The sequence below is a fragment of the Nesoenas mayeri genome (genome assembly GCF_963082525.1).
Source record: "Nesoenas mayeri genome assembly, chromosome: 2".
In the NCBI taxonomy this organism is placed as follows: Eukaryota; Metazoa; Chordata; class Aves; order Columbiformes; family Columbidae; genus Nesoenas; species Nesoenas mayeri.
The window spans coordinates 22,579,882-22,592,402 of record NC_137543.1 but is presented as its reverse complement, the minus strand read 5'-3'; the positions used below and the strand labels follow the sequence as shown (position 1 = coordinate 22,592,402).

General features: G+C 37.3%; 1 protein-coding gene across 2 annotated transcripts in view; it reads left to right on the top strand.

Moving 5' to 3' along the window:
• Positions 1 to 12,521, top strand: part of FZD6 (frizzled class receptor 6) — a 31,941-nt gene that overhangs the window by 17,289 nt on the left and 2,131 nt on the right. For both annotated transcript variants that reach the window (XM_080339918.1, XM_080339919.1), the window contains 4 exons: positions 4,503 to 4,699; positions 7,213 to 8,230; positions 10,315 to 10,463; positions 11,736 to 12,164. In XM_080339918.1, coding sequence (XP_080196044.1) covers positions 4,503 to 4,699; positions 7,213 to 8,230; positions 10,315 to 10,463; positions 11,736 to 12,164 — 1,793 coding nt within the window. The remainder of the gene's footprint in view (positions 1 to 4,502; positions 4,700 to 7,212; positions 8,231 to 10,314; positions 10,464 to 11,735; positions 12,165 to 12,521) is intronic.

Sequence of the window (12,521 nt, the reverse complement as noted above, 5' to 3'; positions counted from 1 at the left end):
AAATGGTAAGAATAGGCAGTTTCTGAAAATAAATCTGTGGTTTTGCACATCCCATTTGTATGTGCTTGAGGCAAAGTTTCACATCTTATAGAGGTTTTTTTGGTTGAGGGGACTCATTCCCTGTAGAATCAATAAGAGTTTTTGAGGCATTTGATACATTTTTTTGAAAGGGGTGATTCAGCCAGTATATTATACTTCAATTTTCAAAATGGCTTTGACATGATCATAACCTACATTTTTTATAAAGAAACCATTCTGGTAACCCAACAGGGACTTTCTTTTCTAATACCTACCTAAAGAACAAGAAGAAAAGTAGGAATAAATAAGTACTTTTTCACAATGAAGAGTATTAAATCATTAGCTGATAGTTTTGTCCTATACCAAATAAATGACTAGAGTGGTTCCCCCTCATCAGCTGTACTGGAACCTCTGATACAAAGCTAATTCCTACGTTACCTAGAGAGGGATGGATAGTGAATTTGCTGAGAAAATAAAGTCAACTAAAGAGTTGCAGAAAGATTTGGTGATAGATGCAACCATAAAATGGTTGGTGAGATCTAGGGTTGGTAAACACAGAGTAATGAATAGGGGGAAGAATAAGTCCCGCTATCCATACAAGTAGGTGGGCACAATTAGTTACTGTCACACAGAAAAGAGCCTTTGTTGTCACTGTGGAAATATGAGATCAGTGTTCAAATGTAGTCAAGGCAAATAGAAGGTGAAGTATATTATGCAGGGAACAGAAATCAAAATTTAAAACATTATTATGCTAATGTATACATTTAATATGTAAATGATAGCAGGATAGCAAAATTCTATGGAAAAAGTAATCTGTTAGGTGTTTGTCAAACACTACCTGGGCTACAAGACCAGGACTTAAACAAATAAAAAGCAGCATTTTCTCAGCAGTGCCTGATTAAATTGTGCAATAAAAGACACTGCTGCAGTATTTTACAAAGAGTAAAAACATAAATGATTGAAAAAGAGATTAGATGTGTTGTGGGCAGCAAGAAGATCTGTTGGTGTCTCTTCAGCACGGTGCTGGCAGTGTAACCTGCAGCTGGTTTCCCGACACTGGGAGGGCTGGCGGTTTGTCTTCTGATGCCTCCCGTGCTGCCAGCTGGGTGAGCATGGGCTGGCCACATACATGCACATTTGCTCTGACTTGGAAGGTCTGCTTGTGTTTGCAGAACATCAGACTGTCTGCTCTTGTGTTCATACTTTCCTGTGTCAAAAGGTAAATATTTTTAGCAAGCTGAAAGAAATATTGTAAGAACATTTACTCTTGGCACCCAAGTGCTTAGATTTCTACTGTGATTACATTACAGGCTGAGCATAGCTTTCTTCCTAAAATTCTGCAGGTTTGTATTTATCTGTTAAGGTAGTTTTGCATTTACATAAAATATGTTATTTGAGCAACAGTACTCAGCCAATGACAACATGCTATAGTGAAACTCCTGCAAATGTTTGATTTTCATTTGTCATTATCTACCTCTAATATACAGTATTATGGTGTAGTGATTCCTCTGATATTGTTGCTTTTACATATCTTCATATAACAGAAACTGTTAGAATGGTAAAGGTTGGTTTTATGTCCCAACTTTCTTCACCAGACATCGCTTTCTTTATACTAATTTTCTGTATCGGGGATGGAGCTTACAATATGTGGCCTAATTATTTAGAAAGTTTTAGTTGCTTATCCAAAATAGCTCATAAAATATCTCTCTAGATAAAGTTGGTTTCATAGGTATAAATATTGTTGTGGTTTTGTTTTGTGTTTGGTGGTTGTCATTGGTTTTGGTTGGTTGGTTTTGGTTTTGTGGTTGTATTTTTTGTTTGGTTTTTGTTTGACTTTGGTTTTTTAGTTCTTACTTTCTAGAGAAAATATTGTTGGTTTACCTACATCTGCGAAAGATCTTGACTGGCACCCCAAAACTTGCTCTAGAAAATTAATTTTATTTTTTATCAACTGAGACAAACATTGGGTGACAAAAAGGAGGAATTCATTACAGCCAAGACGATTTCTACAAGACTTAATTTCAAAAGTAAACTCAGTTTCTAGAGCAGTTGTATATGACTATCCAGGCTATTATCCTTATTTTTTCCTAAGTACCAGGACGAACAGAACTAACACAAATTAACCATTGGAGCAAGTAAAATTTAATTGAAAAGAAAACAAGCATCATAATTATGCAAAGAGAAAGTAATTAATTAAGGGTTACTTCCTGACTATTTTTTTCATCTGAAGCCATGTAGCATTTAGGAAATAATCCAGTTTATGGGAGGGGAGCGCACTGCACCAGAGCTCTTCTCGTCTCCTTGTTATAAGCCCCCGGGTGTTTGGTTCCCGCAGCTGCGGTGCAGCCGCTGGGGTCGGTCAGACCTGAGTGGGATGGCGTGGGCAGGTGCAGCACACAGCCGGGTGCCAGCCTTGGTTTGGCTTTTCAGAAAGCATTTCTGTGTTAATCTTGCTCTGGCTTATCTTCTGCCCTCCCCTCCCTCCTCACACATTCCTGTGTTTATTACTGTGGTCCCTTGAGGTTTGGTAGATATTCCATTTTGAAGGGGAAAATGTATTTATCAGTCTTTTCTTTTAAACTGCATGCTCAGTAGTAAGACTTGCTCTTTGGGTATTGCGATTATTGGGATATATATATATTTGGAATACTTAAAAGCTGACAGAAGTCAAGAAGCTGATCTGGACTCAGAAGATACTCCTTCCTTTAGCAGTCATTGCTTGGATATTTGAGAGACATGGCTGTTAATGGCAAAGAATTAAATAAAATTCTTCCTAAATAAAAATCTTATGAAAAAAACTCTGCCTACTTTGAAAATTTTGTGCAGTGTCCCTGTTTATCAGCACATTTCAAAGCGTGTTAAAGGGCAACAAAGGTGCTGAAGGCAGTGGAGCATCTCCCTTATGAAGAGAGGCTGAGGGAGCTGGGTCTCTTTAGTTTGGAGAAGAGGAGACTGAGGGGTGACCTTATTAATGTTTATAAATATATAAAGGGTGAGTGCCACAAGGATGAAGCCAGGCTCTTCTCGGTGGCAAACAATGATAGGACAAGGGGTAATGGGATCAAGCTGGAACACAAGAGGTTCCACTTAAATTTGAGAAGAAACTTCTTCTCAGTGAGGGTGACAGACACTGGAACAGGCTGCCCAGGGGGGTTGTGGAGTCTCTTTGCCTGGAGACATTCAAAACCCGCCCGGACATGTTCCTGTGCGACCTCACCTAGGTGTTCCTGCTCCAGCAGGGGGATTGAACTGGATGATCTTTTGAGGTCCCTTCCAATCCCAAACATACTGTGATACTGTGAAATGTTAATTCAGCTTTCCTGATGCATGAATTTGACTAAATGCGAAATGGAGATTCCGTTCTCCTGAAACGCAAGCAGTTTTTCATCAAAAAGCCTGCTTAAAAATGACTTTGGCTGACGAGGTCCTGCAGATGGGTTTTACCCTCAGCCCTGGGTTAGTTCCCTTGGAATGGTGTTTAAATTATCTTGTTTGACTCATGAGCTGGGTCGGGAATGAGTGCCTGGGGTGACGGGACAGTGACAGGCAGCCTGCAGTGGATTTCAAGGCTGGGGACATTTTGGGAATGGGGGGTCAGGGCTGTTCAACACAGAGCCCTCTGGGGAGCGCAGGAGCGTGCCTGGCCATGCTGTGAGCACCTGTGCCTTTGCCTGCTTCCTTCAGGAACCTGCCTCAAAAATGACCCGCAGCCTCTGCTTTGTCTGAAGCTTTCATACACAGTAGTATTTCAGCTAAAATAATTTTCCCTAATAATAAAGTTGATAAAATGTGGAGTGTGTGTTTTGTTTTGGTTTTGCTTAAAAGCCTTTCTGACTGTAAGTAATGGATGGAATGAATTGAACGAGGAAAAAAAGTTGCATTAAATTTCATTCTGTGAGCTCTCTAGTAATAACCATTGTCAGTTATTCACTGCCTGGTGCTTGGTAACACAGAGAAATTCTCGGTCATGTTGAGATTTTGAAATACAATGTTTTGGAAATGAAGAATAATGAAGAATAATGATATTTGGACCTCATTAATCAAAAAAGCCCCAAACCTCTCTAGCATGAGAGAAGTTGATGAGTGCAGCACACCATTTAGGACTGAAAATGTCATTAAACAGGAACTACAGAAACAGACACACCTTTAAAAATCTCAGGACACTTATTTAGAAGCTGACTGATAAACACTGGAACATTACCCAATTTTTTAAAAACCTTGGGCATTCATAAAACCTTTCAGATTTCTAATGTTGTCAACTAGGAAAAATGAGGTTTGAATAGTTACAGATTGGCCAAGGTTCTGGGTGAGGGATTGGGCCAGAAATGCGAACAGAACTCACTGCTCGGGCCACAGCTGCTGAACAAACACTATTTTCTAGTATCTTTTCAACCCAAATGTAAGCCTTAGTGATAAAAGTTAGTTTTGATGCCATGAGTTATCTTTTTAAAAATTACTAACCAAAGCCTTGTTCTTCCTCATAGCCTTTTTTCCCACTTATGAATCTTCACTGTTCACCAGACATCCACTCGTTTCTGTGCAAAGCCTTTGTCCCTGCCTGCCTGGAGCAAGTTCACGTGATTCACCCTTGTCGAAGCCTCTGTGAGAAAGTGTATTCGGACTGCAAGCAGTTGATGGACACTTTTGGAATCACATGGCCTGAAGAGCTGGAATGTAGCAGGTGGGTATTTTTCATGTTGACAGGTGGTAAGGGTGGTATTTTCATATTTGACCTATGCTGACTTGAAAATCTGAGACAGAATGTTAAATATTAGTTTCCTCAGCACTGGTGACCCTACAGTGCTATTTTTTTTAATTAAAACTTTTTTATCATTTAAATGACCACCTGCATTTCCTGCTTGCAGCTTTTTGGCAGCAAAGTTCTGCAGCAGTTATTTTCAATATTCAGATCCCTGCAAAAAAAAAAAAAGATAAATAAAAAGCTTTTTACTACAAGTTTCTTAAAATATTAAATGTTACAGCACAGATTTTGCTTTGGTTTCTGATCTCTAAACTAGGGATGATTATATTTACTTCACATATGTTTCGTAAGTAGTTGCTCACAAAATAGTGAATTATAAAGTGTTATGTATTCGAACAAACACAGAAATAGAAGCCTTATCTTACTCCTAACTACTTAAATGTGCAAATTCTATCTTGTGTTGTTTTTCCTGTACTGCCTCCCAAAATTCTCTTTTTAAAAAAACCACAAATAACTATTTTCTCAAAGATGTTCATGTGTCTGTTCCAGAGAGAAGACAGTTAATACTACACTTGAGGAAAAGATGAGTCTATATATATAAAATGGAAACAACTGAAAACACTCCAGTTTAATCTTCTCAAGATTCTGACCTTCAGCTGCAGATATTTATAAATTATTAATCATTATTAATTATTATTAATAATATTAATAATATTAATAATATTAATAATATATTAATAATATTAAGAATTATTAAATAATTTTTAAAAAAATACATATCAGGGTAAGAAGTACAGGAATGGAGCAGAGAGTGGAAACTCAAATCATTTTCCAAACCCCCCGTGCAGTTGCTAATGTGCGATAGGGCTGAGGGAGAGCTCAACCAGCCGTCCTATGCCATGATCTCAGCTAGAAATCTGTATCGGAGTGAATATGACAGATGGCATTAATGCCATTTCCCTTAGCTTTGCAGAAAAAATCTGAAGTTGTGGGGTTTTAAAACAAGAAGGCATCAACTTTTCCCATCTAATGTGAGCTTCTATGCAACCGTAATGCCACTCAGCACAGCAAATGTCTTCAAAAATTGTTTTGAGAAATTAGGAAAATTACAAGTGAACCCAGTTATTTAATATATCTTTCAAATGACATTTTAAGTCAAATTATGTTTTAGCAGAAATTACTACAGCTTTAAATTGTTCTCCTACCACTATCATTTGCTGAGCATGAACCTGCTCTGTTCGTGTGTGAAATGATGTCTCCCCAGTAGCCGATACGGAGAATTCCATGTAATGTGGGACATGCTCACAGCAGCAAAGATCTGGATGCAGGAGCCCATGGAAGAAGCACTGGATGAAGATGGGCAGTGACTGGAATCCTGAGACGCACATACTCATATTCTTACAGACACACATAATGCCTATTAAGACATGGGTGAATAAAATCCATACTGTTCCCGTGCATACTGCTGCAGCCCATGGTTAATGAAAGAATCTGCTACAGAATCAGTTTTCTTTGCGATTAGTCTGGATTTATTTGGACAGCGTGAGAATTCAGAGAAGCAAAGAACTGGAGGGTTTTTTTAGCTTGCAAACTGACATTGAGGGACTCATTTTATAATAGTGTTTGACAAGGAGTGCTTTGAGATAGTAGAATCTTAGTTTAAAAGCTAGAATGCAAAACTTGTTCTTTTTAAATATATGCTTAAACTCACATCACATATAAATCCTATTTTGAGTAAATGCTTACCTATTTGAGTTATTACTTACATAATCTAGTTTGAAGATATGTCCAACACTGCTAATACTATATTCACCATATAAAAAGGTCACATATTGTGCCCAATTAAACTCTTGAGCAATTGAGCCTTGAGCAATTTTTAAATGAATGTTATGGAGCTAGAAAAAAAATTACTGAAATAATGATCATTTTTACAATGCTTATCTTTTCTGGTTTTGTCTTTTTCAGTTAGGTAGTTTTATTGTTGTCGCCAATGAGATATCACTGTATCACAAAAAATACAATAATAATCATATACTAGTCATCAGTTAATTCTAGATATCGTCACACTTATTTCTTTGTTCCTTGACTGAAGCTTGCGTTTTGACAAGATCATTTGCTGTCTCCAACAGTCTATTGTTAGCCAGATTTTAAAAATCCCAACTACTGTAAATACTTTTATGTACCTATGTAAAACTTTAGTAGAATCTAAGACTCTAAAAGAACAATTGCAGTTAGGGGTACTGTTTCATAAGCAATAAAACAACAGCTAGAGAACAACATTTAAATAGCTGTGTTTAAATAGTCTTCTAAACTGCAAATATTCGAAGTCTGTTTTTTAAAATGCCACCTGATTATTTCATATGATGCATATTTTTGCATTATCTACAAAATTTAACAGTGCTTAAAAGCAGATTTTTTGCATATTTCTAAGACATAATTCTTGTTGAGAATGAAGAGTGTTAAGATATTTTCGTTTCTGTTTATTCCTGTAGACTAGTCGATTGTGATGAGACTCTTCCTGCCACTGGTGCTGTAACCACTAATGTCCATGGAACTCAGAAGACCCCAGGCCAGACCCGGAGGGATTATGGATTCTGGTGTCCACGGCACCTACACACCACCAACGGACAAGGCTACAAGTTCCTAGGAATTGATCAGTGTGCACCCCCTTGTCCCAATATGTACTTCAAAAATTATGAATTGGATGTTGCAAAAAGCTTCATCGGAATAGTTTCGATCTTTTGCCTTTGTGCTACGCTTTTCACATTCCTGACTTTTCTGATTGATGTTAAAAGGTTCAGATACCCAGAGAGGCCTATCATATATTACTCCGTCTGTTACAGCATAGTCTCTCTAATGTACTTTATTGGATTTTTACTTGGGAACAAAACTGCCTGTAACGAGGCAGATGATAAGTTAGAAATTGGTGAAACAGTTGTTCTTGGCTCCCAAAACAAAGCCTGTACTGTCCTTTTCATGGTGTTGTATTTTTTTACTATGGCAGGAACTATATGGTGGGTGATTCTTACCATCACTTGGTTCCTTGCAGCGGGAAGGAAGTGGAGCTGTGAAGCTATTGCACAAAAGGCCATGTGGTTCCATGCGGTTGCCTGGGGAACACCTGGTTTTCTAACCATTATGCTCCTTGCGATGAACAAAGTTGAAGGGGACAATATCAGTGGGGTTTGTTTTGTGGGTCTCTACGATCTGGATGCCTCTCTGTACTTTGTGCTTTTGCCCTTGTGCCTTTGTGTTTTTTTCGGTCTCTCTCTTCTTTTAGCTGGTATTATTTCTTTGAATCACGTGCGACAAGTCATACAGCATGATGGCAGAAACCAGGAGAAGCTAAAGAAATTTATGATCCGAATTGGAGTTTTTAGTGGTTTATACTTGGTGCCACTCGTAGCACTTCTTGGATGTTATGTATATGAACTGGTGAACCGGAAAATCTGGGAAACTACTTGGGTATTTGACCACTGTGACCAGTACCATATTCCTTGTCCTTATCAGGCAAGTAGCCGTTTCCTTTATAAATAATACTGGAAAGCCGATTAACAAAAGCCTTTATACATCACTGTGTCTGCCATGCAGTTAGTAAATTATTTTCACATTGAGTGATCAGTTCAAGAACATGCAGTGATGAGTTGCTTTTTAAGTCAAAATCAGTGGTATGATAAGTCTGCTTTGAAATCAAATTGATAGCAGTCAGCAATTAACTTCCAGCTCACAGCTCCGAAGGGAATATGTAATCCTTATGGTATTTGAACTTGATGTTACAAATTGTGTTGGGGGAGGATCATTTTTCTCAGTGTCTATTCCTAAAAGTAGTTGCTCAGTATTTGAGTACTAGCTCAGTATCAAAGTGAGTTTTCATCAATTTCAGTTGAAGCTGAAGTAATGATTCTTGAAAATTGAGCCTAAATTGGATTTAAAATGTTGCTTATAACCATATATTTAAAATCACTTCAGTATTTTTCTTCAAAGTATAGAAGTGTAAAACACTTGAAATTACAAAACAAATTTGCAGTATATTTTTCCACAATAGTTGCCATTTGAAAGCTGCTTTTTCAGTAATGTGAAGGAAAAAAACAAACAACAACCAAACAAAGAGCAAATAAAAAAAGCAAAACCACACAACCCTACAGCACTTTAAATTGTGGAGGTGTTTGTGTTTAACATTTGACTCTTAAAAAAACAGCTTCTTTGGAAAGGCTTTTAAAGTAAATTGTTCATGTTCAGCACTCTCTGTGGATTAAATCTCTTGTAAGTACATAAAACTCCAGGAATCACAAGTAATTTGTGGTTTATTTCTTTCAATTTAAGAAAAAAATATACAAGACAACACCATCCCTGAGAGAAATGCAAGTGTCTCATGACATCTTTCATTGCTTTGCACTTACCAGCCATGGTTTTACTGCAATAAACTATCATTAAAAAGAGGAATATAAACACAAGCATTATGGAATAATAAGGCTTGATCCATCTGCGTTCTTAAACATCCTCTGTACTGAAGGCAGTGTAAGCTGATAGTAGCACAGCTCACAGACTTCTTGCTTACTTTTGCTTCCATTACCATTCCTAACAAGTGCACCTTGTCTTCAGTTTGTTTTACACTGAGTTCTGCATCAGCCTAAATTGTCCATAATATACAATGTTGAAAACAAGGCTTTTATGCTTTAAAAAACAAAACAAAACAAAAAAAAAAACCCACCTTGTTTTGTAGTGTTTAAATAACAGCTTGGCATAATAATGCAGAAAGAGTATCTATTCTCAGCCTTTAATTAACCCATTGGAAAGAGTAAATAGCAACAGGGGGTGTTACACAAAGACACAGTTAATGGGATCTGTCCCTGTAATAAACAGCCTGTGCTGACTGCGGAGCAGCTTAACATGGTGTGCCCAGCCTTAGCTTACCTGAGCCAGCTTGTACACTTTTTATTACACTGGCCAGAACAAAACCAAACAAACCCAAACTTCAGTTTAGGTAGCTAATGTTGCCTGGCTAACAAAAATAGTTAGTTTCATAGATGGGACTGGCAGATAAGCCAGATAAAGTAAATTGAATTTGCAGCATGGGAGCAGAAGATAATAATCTCTTGCTGAGTTAAATGTCTTAGCTCCTATGATCCTGTTCTGCAAATAGGTGGATTAATTTTGCAATAAACAGAAAACTACTGTGTAGTTCCCTGCGGCTCCTTGAAGATGCTGTTTAATCTGATTAACTCCCAGCTCATCCACTTACTGTTTCTTTTAAGTTGAAGGGATAAATCTTATACATACAAACTATCTCTGAAGAACACGGTTACTAATACTATTACCCCCCCCCCCCCCCCCCCAATTATCTTTCCCTTCAATTTAAAAGAAAAATATTCCCTTCTGACTAATCTCTGTGTATTCAGCTGTAGACATGAACCAGGTCTGACTTGACTCTACATGTCTAACATTTGTCTGCAGTACAAGCCTCAACAAAGAACAACAGCCATAAGGAGAAGGTCTTTCTTTTACATAATCTGTTTTCTGCATCTGAAAAAAAAATAGCAAGTATATTTTCTTTTTTGCATTTATTAAATGTATTAAACTTTGTTATCTTCCAGGCAAAGGTACTAGCAAGACCAGAAATATTTTTGTTTCTGATGAAATATTTGCTGACATTAATTGTTGGCATATCTCCAGTCTTTTGGGTGGGAAGTAAAAAGACCTGTTCTGAATGGGCCAATTTCTTCAACAGAAACCGCAAAAGAGAGTAAGAACAATTTTTTTATTCCTGTTTCTTCAAGTGTATACTTTAACATAAGTTGGATTTCAGACATGTTTCTTCAAATCTATAGCTCAGGTGATCACAATATCCTTAGACTCTTTCAGAGTGTAATTGTTGCGTATGGGCATCAGTGAAATTTCACTGGAGTCTGTTCAAGTTTTACATATGCAGCGACTCTTTAACAGCATTCTCAGAAGACAGGAAATATTTTCCTCTGAGTTGTTGTCGTTCGTTGAGCAGAAGACATGTTGTGTTTAGCGTTGGCTGATACATATCTGGTTTTCAGTCCCATGAGGGAAGATAATTTCAGTTATCAGTTTAGATCCCTTCACATGTTCTGACTATTTGGCACAGTACTTAGCTGTGTTTACTATCATGCCATAATAACTCTCTCTTTTTTTGTTTTTGTTGGTTTTTTTTCCTCTGCCAGGCTTGTCTTACTTTAAAATTAATTTTCCTTGAACCCTCCTTAGTATCACTTTTATTGTATTAATCTACTGTTGCCTTTTTTTTCCCCCTGAAACAGAATAATTCAGTTTTATTACTTCATTTTAGTGAATTTATATCTATGGATTGAAACATATTATGAATGTCATTTCCATTTCTTGTAGTTGTCATTTTTTCCATTCTTTTTTTTTTCTTTGATTATTTATTTTTAGGTTATCTGTGTTACTGATAAATTATGCTGTGGTTTTAGATCTTTTTATTTCTCTGGATTTCCCAAGGCAGCAGTCTTTAAGCTCCTTTTATTTTTCATCCGCATTCCTTGATGGTGAGCTTATAGCTTCGTTTCCCTTTCCCTTCTTTTTCCATTTCCTTTATAGTTTTTCTTGTGTTTCAGATGTTAACTGCTTTCAGCTATAAGAATTTAAAAATAACGAAGTCATTTTTATAATGCTTACCTTTTTTCACTTGAACCAAGTTTACTTTCTATAAAGTTAATTTGGTAATACAGCTGCTTACGAGCTAATCCTGCTTTCCTCTCTTAGATGATTAATCTGCTGAAGTAATTGGACCTACTTGCAGAAGTAAGAAATGTATAAATCTGCTTTATTAAATTGTTCCACAGACATAATTACTTTGGAGCCATTATGATCTGGTTTTTTATTTTTCTCCTCTTTTCAAATACATTTTTTTTCCTAATGTTCATTAACATCCAGCTCAGATTGCGTCATTAGTTGGTCTTTCACGAAGTTATATTACGTTCTATCTAAGGTTATCCTCTTCATTCAGTTACCTGCTTGTATTTTCTTTCAGTCCCATCAGTGAGAGTCGAAGAGTGCTGCAAGAATCATGCGAATTTTTCTTGAGGCACAATTCCAAAGTTAAACATAAAAAGAAGCACTACAAATCAACTTCACACAGACTGAAAGTCATTTCCAAGTCAATGGGGACCAGTACGGGTGGCACAACAAATCACGGAACTTCTGCAGTAGCGATCACGAACCATGATTACTTAAGCCAAGAAACTGTCGCAGAAATTAAAACCTCTCCAGAGACATCTGAGAAAGAGATAGAGGCAGATGGAACATCAGCCCGACGAGTCGAGGAAGCCGAAGACAGTGGAGATCAAATGTTATCTGGTTCTAAACTGACCGTGGATCAGGTGGAAAAAAGAAACAAAGCAGATAGCACGTGTGATGTGAGCAGCGTGGCCGAGAGTATGAAAAGAGCAGGTGAAGGAAGGTAAGGCGCCTTAACTCAGTCTTTCGCTTGTTCACGTGTTTTACCACTAATTTGGTAAGTTTTCCGTGTCTTGTCTCTGAAGATACTCTCAATATACAAACAGTGGTCAGTAGCCGTCAAGAGTACTGTAATTTGTACAAAATATTTCACACGGCCACTTGTCTTTAGCATATGGGCTTTTTGTAAGATCCGTATTTCTTTTTAAGCATTGAGTTTCAGAGCTTCAGCTTGTAGTAGCATATTTTCGTATTGTTGAACAGTGATCCTCAAGCAATCTGTGGCTGCAGTGCAATCATTTTGAGAGGTGACAGGTCTGAAAAAGAAGGATGGTGACCTAAGCTTGGAAGAGTATACAGA